The following is a 13,289-nucleotide window of genomic DNA, read 5'->3' on the forward strand; positions in this document are numbered from 1 at the left end:
GTCAATATTTACTCCTAGAGTAAAAACGAGATCCAGCGTGCCACCTTTAACATGTGTGGGCCCACACACATGTTGAGTAAAATTAAACGTCTATATGTGATGAGGAGGGAATGAGAATGTGTTGGTGGGGCAGACTGACAGTACACACCGGGACATTCGGACATCACTCCAGTGTCTTGCCCAAGGAAACACCACCAAATGACAGGGAGGAGCGGGAATCGAACCGCCGACCCACTCAACCCCCTTCCCCATATACCTCTAGCTGTTGCTGGTATAGGTGAATTAACAATCTCTTGAAAATACCATATGTACACTATTATGCATTTTATTATTATGCATGTTTTGCATTCTGGGAAAAAAAAAATCTGTATTTTTGGTTAAAGCAAAAACATTAAAGGAGCAGGTGCTAAAATTAGCCCATAACCACATGCTTGTCAGTCCTGCTTTTTGCATTCTTTACCAACTTACCCCATTAGGTACAGCTCCAAGGTAAACTACATGCACCATCAACAAAACTGACACCCCAATCTGGGGGTTTATACGCCTCCTCCTCCGCCACCCCCCAACCATATTATCTACCCTGCGTGACAAGCTGGTAATGGAAAAATCACACTAAGCAAATGGTTCTTCTAATAACAATAAATTTCCTATAAAATTATGAAGGGCCCGAACCGTTTCCTTGCATCTATTTTGCTATGAATTCTAATTAAGGTGCCACAGAGGCAAGGAGTGCTGGGTCATCACGTCAGAGACGACGCGCGCCTTTGTGATTGATGGCCCCGTGTGGGGTCGGCCGCTCCTCACTTGGCTCGCCTCTCCCATCTCTTCCTGCTCCCTCCTTTTTTTCTCTTAAATTAATGGGTATCTCACCTAGCCCCTAATCATTGTAGCATCCCCCACCCCCTGCTCCTCCTTTCTGTTCTCATTTCAATTTTTCTACAGAAGGAGCGGGGGGCGGAGGGTGGGGAGGGACGGGAGAGATCGATCATTTATCTTGTAATGGCTGGATAATAGATCCATCACGGTAAAACAGCTGCACAAACTCCTGTGTTGTCTCTGTCATCAGGCCTCCACATTTCCTGTTTAAAGCATCCTGCCTAAAAGCAGCCCCCCCCTCCTCCCGCGTGTCACAGCCGTTTAACCGAACAGCCTCTGAAGGTGTCAGGAGGCTCGGACGACGCCGCGGACTGAGCAATAACCAAACGTTTCCTCCTTTTAGAAACTTCAGCCTAATTAATGGAGCATTTTGAGACGTCTTCAGGCTTATTTAAATTCTAAAGATGCCTGGAAAAGCAGCGTTTATGAATCCTTAGTGCCTTAAACCAAACCAATTAGACATTTATATTTTCATTTAAAAATTCCATGTGCTTCTGTTTCATTTAAAATCTAATATAAATCAGAAGTGAACTCTTTAAAACAGGGGTGTCAAGCTCAATCGCACAAGGGGCCAAAATGCAAAACACACCATAGGTCGAGGTCCGAACAGGATAAACATTTACTGAAACTACATTTTTAAAAAGCATAGTTATAAACTGGATATATAGCATTATATAGCATAACCTGCAAAAATGCTAGTGTGAATGCTGTAAGCTGAATTTGGTCGGTGAAGATGCTAGTGCTGATAGCTGAAGATGCTAAAATTGATGGCAAGCAAAAATAATAGCTAAGTGCTAAATTAGCCTAAAAAACAAAAACAAAAAAATGAGGCTTCTCTAAAACCCTCCACTTGTCCAGACGACCCAAAAACTCACAGCACCTGTAGGAGTCAACCAGCCCTACAGGTGCATGAGACGGGGGCTTTACGGTTACAACCACATCAGGTTTGGTTGATTCCAGCTTGTCCATCAGAAACTGGTAGGACATGGATTAAAATGGAAGAACCAGTCACACCAAACACTAAAGATCTCTCTGCTTGACACTCAGGTTGGATTGTGACTTAATCTCTCTGCTCCTCCCTGGGGAGGGATCAAATTTAGAGAACTTATGCACACCCAGGTATGTGACAACTTAATGGAACCTGTAGATCAATGCAGGTTCTCCTTCAATGAGCCACATAGATAAGTGGTGAAACTTTGTAAACAAAGGAGGCTTGAAGTCCAGATGCCTCGATTCAACTTCAAGACGATGAGACGTTAACATACGACAGGACACTTCTCACCGACCTACACAAGATTCGTCTCGACTAAATCATTTAGTTGCATATCTATTAAGACAATAGCATTTTCTCTGAAAATATGCATATATTTAGCCGTCACTTAGATTTTGAGCATCAGATCTGAACTTTCTAGTTAATTCAGCATCTAATAAACTTGTTTTTTCTGAACGTGACTTTTAACTCAGACATATTGAGTACTATTGCTAAATGATGTATGAATATATTGTCACAGAATGATACATGGTAACTATGAACTGTTTTCTGATCAGACAGTCCCAAAAAAGTTAGTAAAAGAGAACATATTTCTCCAGTTTTACCCTACGTTTATTTAAAAACTATTTTCAATTTAAAAAGTACTTCAATGTCTTCCCTAGCAAAATATCTCAGTTTTTTCTTCCATCTCAATCTCCAAATCATTTCTGTTTTTTCCCAGAGCTTTTAAGACCAGAATGCGAGGGAGATGTTTCTTTCAGGATCCTCTCTGCTTCCAACCATCGTTTCATCAAAAACTACACTTCAATCTTCTTTTTGATGAAGGTTGCGCTTGAGGCTTAGCTGGCCGACCCTGAACGGAGCTGCTAAAGCCCTAGACTGTCGGGGTCATCATGTGGCGTCCTGAGTGTCTTCCGAACTCTTGGATGATGAATTAGTGACCCCAACCTCAAACACTTGAGCCTTTTGGATTGGGGATCACCAACTTCTCTTTCTCTTTCTTAAGCTGCATACACAATATACATGTGACACGGGTTCCAGAACATGATGAATGTGAATTTAGCTCATGGTATTCACAGTGGACAAGCAGGGAGGGGCTACTGCGTCTACTGTCTACCAGCACAGGTCTGTGATGTAAAATGTTGAAGCGGTGTAAATCTCACTTTTACTTTCACAGCTCTATTCCAATACATGAAAGACTTGGTATCATAGAATTTTCGTTGGACACAAACCACAATTATTTCTCCACCATTAACTTTCAAACAATTCAGTGAAATATCGTCCCTGTTTGGCTCAACTGGTTTTGTACGTTTTGTACACAATGCTCAAATATGCTCATGGAAACTTGTATTTAAACACATGAACACAAAAGTTTTGCGCATTTACATGTTTCTTGTTTATTGTTCTTGTGTTCCTGTTTTCTGCTGAGAAAGATTTTCATCTTCATTTTTGCTTCTGCTTTTTGTTTGTTGAGTTGAATGAGTCTACCGTTTCCCATTGAATAATTAGTAGGAGGGATTGTCTGAAAGACAACGGACTTTAGTCTCAACTTTAATAGCTTTTGTTTGTTTTTACTGCATAAAACCTCAGAATTACGTTAGTTGTGGATTGGCAAACATTACAAAAATTGATCAGACATATCATATTTCCCAGACTATAAGCCGTGTTTTTTCATAGACTGGCCAGGGGTGCGACTTATACTCAAGAGTGACTTATTAGTGATTTTTTAAAAACATAAATAGGCTCATTTTTTCTTATGTTTCCACTAACAACCACTAGAGGGCACTGTAAGTTTCTGTGTCAGTATTTGCTGAGGACAGTAACGCAGAAGAAGAAACATCCAAAAAAAAAAAACATGGAGAATCCTGAATGTTATGTTTTTCTTATTTGTATTGAGACATTATTGTTTTTGTTTTTCTCTCACTGGACTAATGTGGTAAAAAGATTGAATAATCTCATGAACCCAGACAGAGACATGATTATCGATGTGTTTATAGAGCTCTTCAAATTAGTTTAATTAATTTATCAACATTTTCTGTACATTCTAAACGAGATATTCCGTCAAAGCCTCCAAGATGTGGTGAGGCTAAAACCTTCAGACAGCGATGGGAGCGTCTAATGTTATAACTTGCCTTTCAAGGTGACATAATGTCTGTTTTCAGTCAAGTAGTTTGTAGTATAAATTACCGGCAAAAAATGTGCCTTTTCTACATTAATATGCATTTTTGGCCAAGTGCAACTTAAACTCTGGAAAACACATAACTCGTTTTGTTTATTTCTTTCATAAAAACATGCATTAGTATGAAGTTTTGGTGCTTGTTTCTGAAGTGTGTGGTTTGTTTTCCTAGACTCCTTCATGGTTTGGCACCAATCGGTGGTCAAAACTGAAAGAGCTGGCTCTGGAACTACATTGGTGGAAAAACTGTCACTGCAGAGAATTTTTTACTTGCATGACTGGTAAACCAATCAGTTTGTAAAGTCTAATGAGTGTCCTTTAAATTACACATTTAGCCTTAGCCCACATTCTGCTCCAGGGGCTCCAGCACTCCTGGCTTAATCCCTGTGGGACTCAACATAACATCATCACAGCAACATAAAAATGCATCGCCTGATAGCCATTAAGGATGCACTACGTTTAGTTTTTTTTTGTCATTTATCACCGACTGATGCGCTTGTGTGTTTGTGTGATGATGCTGCCCTTTCTCTCTGTCCCCTGCCTCACAATGTGGGCTCCAACGGGGGAGAAGTCATTCGTCTTCGTTAGCGTCTGAGGCTAAATATGCTATGCATCTGGTACTGGGCTTTCCATCCCCCTTGGCCAAAGCTGCTTTGTTTTGTTTGTGTAATGATAGGTATACTCTATGAATACATAATCACAGCGAACTGTGCAGGACTAGCATGGACAAACACACACCAGGCTGCATTCTGGAGCCGGAATCTGCATATTTGAAATTGGCATTTAAACACCCTTAGTATTTGCTGTGACCTCTTTAAATGAATGTGCTGCCGGCTGCCTTCTAATGGGCTGTCCGCTTCGTTTCCGTGCCTGGCCTCAACACAAAATTTCAGAATCTGCCTCATTTGAGTCCTTTAAAATAAAAAAATAAAAAAAATGAAGGAATAGTATTTGGCCTGAAAGAAAATTAAGCTGACACTAGCATCAGTGCGAAAATTCCCTCCAAATGGACACTTAACCAGGAGCATCTGAAGATGTGTGGGTTTAAGTGGGTGTTAACAAACCATGGCATTGCTGAATGAGCTGTGGGATGACGAGCTGAGAGCAGAACTATTTGACTGGGGCGCCCTCCAGTGGCCAATCTTCTCTCCAGCTGGACTTACCGTGCTCTTGTCTTTCAGGAGTTTCTCGATCACTTCGATCAGCTGCTCCTTCTGGTCTGGATCCAAGCTGAAGAAGAGAGAACGAGGAAACAAGCTGTGAGCCACCGAAAGCCAATCATTCGCAAAGGGAGCAGCAAATTAGATCACATCGCCACCAAAAACTACCGTTTACAGTCCTCAGCTGTACTGTTTAAATACCAACGGAAATAAAATGTTAAGTACAACTGGACTCAAAATATACAAAAACATATTAATATTGTATTATATGACCATATAAACTGGAAACAGCTGCAGTCAGTTTTTAAGTCAACAGTTAGTCACAATCAGGAGTTTATTCACTTCCAACAAATCAATATTTGCACAGACAAGAAGATCCTACAGAAAGTTGGTCATCAGAAATATTTAAACTGATATTCATCGTTTAGCAACTTTGATGGTTTCTAATAGTAAGTGTGCAGATTCAGGTTAAAGTCAAGCTAGAATGATGCTTTGAAAACATTTAAAAGAGTAAAACTATTAAGAAAACAATAACAGATTAACCATGATATTTGTTTGAGAAGAACAACAACTAAACATTTCAAATCTACAGTTTGAGGAACTGGAAAAGACTAAAATAATGTCAAAATTAAAAATATATATGCAAATTCAAAGGAAAAACTTTGAACGGAAACAAGGAACAAGAAATAAAATTGGAAAAAAAAAATCTTAAAAAGAAATTATTTACTATAAGTTAAGATTTAAAGAACGTTTCTTGATCTGATTTCAGGCTCAATCACGTAGTTTCAGAATGTTGAAAACCAATCAGGGATCAGATATTTAGTTTGATCTGATTTTGATCAGCACTATACATTTCAAGTTTATTATTACAGATAAATACTCAACGAGAAGTCTGCTCATCATAAACTGATCATAATATTTTATTGTAGTAGCCTCAGATGGGTCTGAGAGCAGTTCCTAGTCCTGGACTAGGGTCCATTTGGGTGTATTCAGACTGAAAATATGTTCCGGATTATCGAATGAACCAAAGCAAACGAATGAGTCCAGTCTGAATACACTCTACATAAACGTTTGAAACGGACAGAGAGTGTCTCTCACTTTTTGTTTCAACTCAAACATTTGAAGGTTAATAAAATAAAATAAAAATCTGACACAACTTGGATCTGTTCATTACATTTGTTCAGTTTTTAAATGTGTGATAAAAGTATCGGATCGGGACTTTATAAATCAAATTACTCCATCGAGGCCAAATTCCTAGATGTTTCACAAGTTCAGAAATGTTCATTTAGAATTACTAAAAATAAAAAAAATTATATTGTTTTGAACCATTCCAGAGTTCAATCTACACAAAGAACAAAAACTTAAACAGATCCTCCTCCTGTAAAGAACCAACGCCTGGCGACAGTAAATAAACACTGAACTGCTGGCGTTCCGTTTGAATACTTCAATCTTTGATCCTTTATTCACTCCTCCTTCCGTCATCCATTCCTGAAACACTCAGAAAACAAGAGCCCTACACCCTTAAATCAACATAATCAGGCATTTACTGAGGAATGAGGAGAAGTTAGAGCAGACAGGAAGGTGTGCTGTGGATTAGTGGTTCTGTACCTGTACAGCTTCTGGATGGCGTGAGCAGAAGTCTTCCTCACGTATGGGGACATGTCAGTCGCAGCCTCCTTGATGGCCAGCATCATGATGGGTACAATGATGGGAACACGGATGCTGGACAGAACCCTCAGAGCGCTCGCTCGGATGAACTGGTTTGGATCCTGTCAGGTTAAAAAAAGAAAAAATATATATTTAAAATACCTCATTGTTTTTTGTACACATTTTTATGAGATATTTGAGATAAAACTTTACTTTTACTTCTTATTCGTTTAATACAGCGTCTTCAGCTGACAGTGACTCATAAAACATGATTGGAAGAAGTCTTAGTATAAAACCCTGAGGAACTCCAAACCTTATTTTAGAAAAAATAGCTCAACTAATTGTAAAAGTATTTTAAAAACAAGTAAAGTCACTTTTTAATCCAAAATAAAACAATAAGACTGATTGAAATAAAGACAGAGTATAAGATTGTACCATGTAAGAAGAAAAAGATAAAAGATAAAAAAAGAATAATTAGGAAATCCTAACCACCATTTAGGTATATTTTCTTTGTACCTTAGCGCAAAGTTTTATATTAATCTTTTAAGAAAAACACAATATTTTGTTTAAATATCCCATATTTTTGTCAGTTCAGGGTAGATTGTTGTGGTGAAAAAAGAGAGTTGATCTTAAAAAGGTCAATTTTCCAACCAAAGAAAAACAAAATTATAAAATAAACGGTCAAATTACCTTGTAAACACAAAAGTAATGCAAAAAAGTGCAGAATACAAAAATAAATCCAAAAATAAACACATTTTAATATTAACATAAAAAATAATTGAATAAATTGATATACTGAAGGCATAGGGTTTATGCCAAAGATATAACACGTTTCTAAAAAACATAAAAAACATAAAACAGATCATTAAAGCTGAGAATCACAACAAAAACACTTAATAATTTCAATTTGATTCAAACATTGAAATTTGACTTAACTTGTAAATCGGTTTTGATTTATTAAACATTTCCTTTTCAATACTACTTTTTGATAAAGAAAAACAATTTTACAAATAATTACTCATACAAACTGATCAAAGTTGAAGCTTTCCTCAATAAAAGTTTTATTTTTTAGATGAAAAAATAAATTTAAGGAAGTTATTTGCCTTGAAAAAGATCCCTTTAAAGAGAAAATCATATAACCAAATTTTATGAATCAACACAAACTATTAAAAAAGACCAATCTAATGATGATACATCAGTTTTTTAAACTCATCTTGACTGAAAAATCATATACAGTATGTATTCTGTGGAGTGAATACAGCAGGTCCTTATACGGAGCCCTGAAGAACTCCCTAATTATATGGACAGATATGAAAACTTTTGAATAACTGTTTTAATTTAAACTTTGTAGTTAATGTTTCTTTTCAAACTAAATGTATCAAATCTCTCCAAAAAAGTACGTATATTTAACATTTTAAAACCTTTGAGGTGAAAACAGACCCTCTCGCCTCCTGTAAGAACAGATGCTGCATTTTACTCCGATTAAATCGTAAGAAAACCTAAAAAGAAGAAATGATGATAGTTAGTTACCTTCAGAGCCCGCTGAAAGGTGCTGATGGACAACAAAGCCAAGTCCTGCTGCTCCTCTGCATACCTCACCAGGTACACGTACACAAGTTTCTTCAACTGCAGAGAATAAACAACCACAAAAAGAAATGCATGAGGTAAAACAGCAAAACATTCCAACAAAGCAATGGCAAAACCTAAAAAAAAAGGTTTTTTACACTTTTTACAAACTTTTATCGCTTAAAAGTTCCACTCTAACTATACTTTTTCTATCTATAGTAAAGTTTTTAGCCAAAATTAAAAATTTGATTTAACATTTTTTTAAGCACAAAGGCAACAGCTCATTAGAAACACAAATCTGGGTTGTGGCTGTTAGCTTATAGCCTTAAGCTAACATCAGCAGCGGTTTTGAGTTAGAATCACAATTCACTACAGCACGAGTGTTGAACGCTTCTCACACTTGCACACATAAGCGTGAGCGGGCCAGAGGATACTTTGGCCACGCCCATTTCAGTAGCTGCGTCATTCATCTGAGCTTTTTCAAGCATCTGGTTTTCTCAATAAATACTCAGAAACGCAGTTTTAATTGTAAATGATTTTATATAGGTCCTCTATTATGAGAAAATGCTACAAGAACATCTTAAAATCAAAAAAAGACAGTTTTCATAGGAGCGGGTTAACTTTTGAACTCTATTGAGCTCTTTGACATTCAAAAATCTTAACTTACAAGATGAACATGAATGCACTGACTAATGAAAGTAAAGCTGTTTTTGAGCGTTTTTCCTAAGAATTTGCAGGGATTACAATAATTGAAGAGAAAATGTAGTCAACACTGAATCTAAAAAGGTTAAACAGAATTTTTAAAATTATTATCATGAATATTAAGTGAAATGTTTTTCCATCTTTTTCTAAAGATTCACATTCAATGCTGCTAAATGCAGTGGACTTACAGCTAATCCAATAAACTGGAAAGAAGTAATAAAAAAGGATGTTTTGTTCAAGTAACTCTAAATTTATGAGCCAAAATGTCCTTTGAGGTCAGGGGTAAGGTTACCTTTTAGGTACAATCACCTGTAATCAGCCCCATGCTTTCTAATCCGGCACATATTGACCTGCAGCAGAGCTCCGCCGCTCTCAATCATCATTGCGGTCATTACCGCGTGGAATTAACGGCATTACTCACTATAAAAAACAGACACAATCCATCTGCCCTCAAGGATCCGGTCTCTATGACCACAAATCACCCTCGCCAGCTCACCGCAGAGAACTGCTAAAATGGCGATTAAGGACAGTGGGAGTGAAACTTCAGATGGGATTTTGGGGAGGGGGGCATTTTTTTAAAGTACTTATTTAAAAAAAGTGCTCAAAAGTGTCCAAAACGAGCTAAACAGGAATTAGCAATCGCATGCACATTCATGCGGACTGTGTGGTGGTCAAATTGGAGAGCAGAAATGATTAAAGAAAATAAAGAGCGCTGATATCAAGTCACGCAAAGCTGTCAATAAACTACAGGCACTTGTGCCGTTATGCTTCGGCGCTAATTAGCAGGAATCGATGGCCGCTCACGGTGACGAGGGGAGGGGGTAGAGGGGCCGGGAGCAGAGGAAGGGGCCACTTTTTGTGAGAAGCGTTATACAAGAGAGGCCGAGAAGACCTCACACTACCTTAGCAGCTGGCGAGGATGAGGCAGGAGACTGGAGATGTGACTGTGGACTCGCCTCCCCCAATTACATCCACCCACCTGCTCCCCTTCCCTGCCTCGGCTGCATGCCTCGTACTTGGCGGCCGGCCTCAGGCCCCCCGCCCACATGCTGCCCCTCGTGCTATCTGATTATTCTGCTGCTGCTAATCAATATTCAGAGGCTCTCGGCATGGAGGCCCTTCGGCAGCAGCTGCTTAGAGTCTCTGGAATAAGCTGTGCGGGAGGCAAACACAGCTGGATTTGGGAGAGGCTTTCATTGATGCTGCTGCAACAGTTTATCATAAACAACTAAAAGGATGTGCTGATGGAGATCAATAGTGAAAAAATAGGGTGTAATCATCTTTTAAAGTGGGATTATTGACCTACAAGGTTAAACGGTTCTTTGATTTTGAAGCTATAGAGACTATGCTGCCATCTAGAGAGTGGGAGCACCACTGCAGATCCATTAAAGCAACGAAAAATGTAATAAATTGTTTACGTCAAGGGCTGTCAACGAATTGACAATTAAATTAGTCGATTAGTCGTTACTTTATATTATATCCGCTGGAGTGTAGTTAAGTTGAAAGTAATATTTGTATTATGCTAGCTATTTTGGACTATTTTGGCTTTTAGGTTTTTTTAGGCTAATTTGAGTTTAGCTAATACTTCAACTACATGCTAGCTGTTTTGGCTAATTTAGGCTTTTTTCAGTTTTTTTAAGCATATTTTAGAGTTTAGCTAATATTTCAGCTGCACACTAGCTATTTCGGCTAATTTAGGCTTTTTTTGTTTTTTAGGCAAATTTGGAGTTTAGTTAATATTTCAGATACATGGTAGCTGTTTTGGCCAATTTAGTTTTTTGTTTGTTTGTTTGTTTAGGCAAATTTGGACTTTAGCTTTAGCTATTATTTTTTAGCTACATGCTAACTTGTTTGCTAATTTAGGCTTTTTTTGTTTAATAGGCAAATTTGGAGTTTAGTTCATATTTCAGCTACATGCTAGCTGTTCAGGCTAATTTAGACTTTTTTCACTTTTTTTAAACTAATTTGGCATTTAAGTAATATGACTATCAGCGTCAGTGATTTCAGCTATCAATTTCAGCATCTTCAGCTATCAGCACTAGCAACTTCAGCAGCCAAATTCAGCTTACAGTATTCACACTAGCATTATCGCAGGTAATACTATATATATAGTTGGTTTAAAGCCAATGATGGTTACGATGTGTGCTTTACATCCAGTTTGCGCATGACCCGATTAGTCGACTAATCGGAAGAATTATCGGTGATTAGTCGACTATTAAAATAATCGTTGGTGGCAGCACTATTTACCTCCAAGTGAAATCTGATGGTTACTCCAGTGTGAAAGAGGAACGCCTATTCCCCCCTAGCCTTATGGTGAATTCCCACCGGACACGATTCACATGTCAAATTTGCGTTTGCCGCCTCTCTTTCGACGCACAACAAATGACCTGCTCGACAGAGGTGAGTTTCTCTGGACTTCATCATAGAAAACATGGATGTTGTTGAGCGAGTAGCTTGGATTTATATGTTTCGGAGAGCTCTGCAAAGCAGGCTAGAATGTGGTTTGTGTTTAATAAATAACTACAGCAGCTGCTGCTGTAATAATGAGTATGTGAATCATTTAAATCTGAAATAAGCTGTTTGATTTGCTGATTTCCTTTTTTATATTTCTTTGTTAGGGCCCTAGTTGTGCAGAATTAACTACTGTGTTAAAATAACCAAAAATGTGATATCTACGCTTGTGAACAGCCATAATTTAGAAGGTTTAAATCTTAAATAGTTGCTTTCAGTTATTTTTTTGCCCCTCACTATTGACTAGGATGAAAAGTGACAGATTGCTGTAAGATTTTTTTATTAAAAAAATAAACTTTTAGCAACTAATTTGACAAAACAGACCATTTACTCATGAATAAAATAAAATGCATTTCCTCGTTAAACAAACTTATCAACCTATAATTTAAATAAAAAATCTTTATTTAAAAAAAAAATAAAACAAAAATTAGGCCGATGTTATTCACACATACTTATTAAAGCTGCATGTTTTTTTCTTTGAAAAGACCTCAAATATTTGATTTTTAAGCTTTAATTTTGGTACCATTTATATTTATGAACCATTTCCAAGAACAAACTGTCGTTTGATTGGACACGTCTGTTTTGTTATTCTTTTCCTGCTCTAACATCATTTGTTTATTTAATTACTAGAAACTGCACACAAACTAAATCAACAACAGCCTCTGAATGACATCAGTTCCTACAATCGACCATGTAAGAGGAAATTCCTCACATAGTCATCCTCCACGCATTGTGTCACAGTAAGGAAGTATTTCTCAACAGTCGTACCTCGATGTTCTTACTCGCAACGTTCTTCACAACAGCTGGAAACAACTCGGACGAGTTTTTCCCTTTAGAGATGAGCTGAAAGGAAAAAAAACATTACGTATTGACAATTTCAGATTAAGTCAGATTTTATGACACAAACTTTAGGGGAGTTGTATTATTACTGTACCACAGGCGCCGTAGAAATAAGTTAAAATTCTTAAAATTTGAAAAAACATTGAGGAATAAATTAATCAGAAACTAAATTGGGTATTAAACGTTCAGGGACTTATAATGTGGAAGAAATGTTGTTTCCACGCATTCCGGGACATTCCAGAGCTGCATTTGTTACACCAGTTTCATCCCATGATGCACTTCACTCACCCCAACTATCCTCTTCATGGCCTCCAGTTTGAGGGACTCCTTGTTGCTCTCCAGCATCTCCTTCAGGTCTTCATTCCTGAGGACAGAGAAACATTTCTGCTCTCAGCACCAAAAACACAAACTGGTTAGACAGAAAAAAAAAAATCCTTATTTTTTACACATTCTTGTCAGTTTTGACCATTACGGTGTTCACGTGTCGGGATGATACAATGAACAATGATGGTGACAAGGCTGACCTTCCTGACAGCTTCACAATGATCTCTGTCAAAATGTAAAATACTGCTCATTCTTTAGGAGACACTGAAGGTCGTCAACATTAACAAAACTTTATTACTCAAGTCGACCACAGAATTACATCTTTATTATATAGATCTATGATTTTACAACAAAAATAGTCATTAAGGTGCCTCTAAAAACTAAATATAATACTTGGTATAATTACATTTGTTCTGAAACTGAAGTTCTGAATCTCAATTATTCTTCTAGATCAAAGTTCTCCATTGAAAATGACAGGTGACCATCACATCCCCAG

At 37.5% G+C, this 13,289-nt stretch overlaps 1 protein-coding gene across 4 annotated transcripts in view; it reads right to left on the reverse strand.

The window, feature by feature from the left end:
- Positions 1 to 13,289, reverse strand: part of ap3b1a (adaptor related protein complex 3 subunit beta 1a) — an 86,177-nt gene that overhangs the window by 60,708 nt on the left and 12,180 nt on the right. For all 4 annotated transcript variants that reach the window (XM_024299090.1, XM_024299089.2, XM_024299088.2 and 1 more), the window contains exons 2-6: positions 12,758 to 12,833; positions 12,398 to 12,472; positions 8,381 to 8,476; positions 6,812 to 6,972; positions 5,207 to 5,273 (exon numbers count right to left, since the gene is read on the reverse strand). In XM_024299090.1, coding sequence (XP_024154858.1) covers positions 5,207 to 5,273; positions 6,812 to 6,972; positions 8,381 to 8,476; positions 12,398 to 12,472; positions 12,758 to 12,814 — 456 coding nt within the window. In that variant the 5' untranslated portion in view covers positions 12,815 to 12,833. The remainder of the gene's footprint in view (positions 1 to 5,206; positions 5,274 to 6,811; positions 6,973 to 8,380; positions 8,477 to 12,397; positions 12,473 to 12,757; positions 12,834 to 13,289) is intronic.

This window comes from Oryzias melastigma, linkage group LG12 (genome assembly GCF_002922805.2).
Source record: "Oryzias melastigma strain HK-1 linkage group LG12, ASM292280v2, whole genome shotgun sequence".
Lineage (NCBI taxonomy): Eukaryota > Metazoa > Chordata > Actinopteri > Beloniformes > Adrianichthyidae > Oryzias > Oryzias melastigma.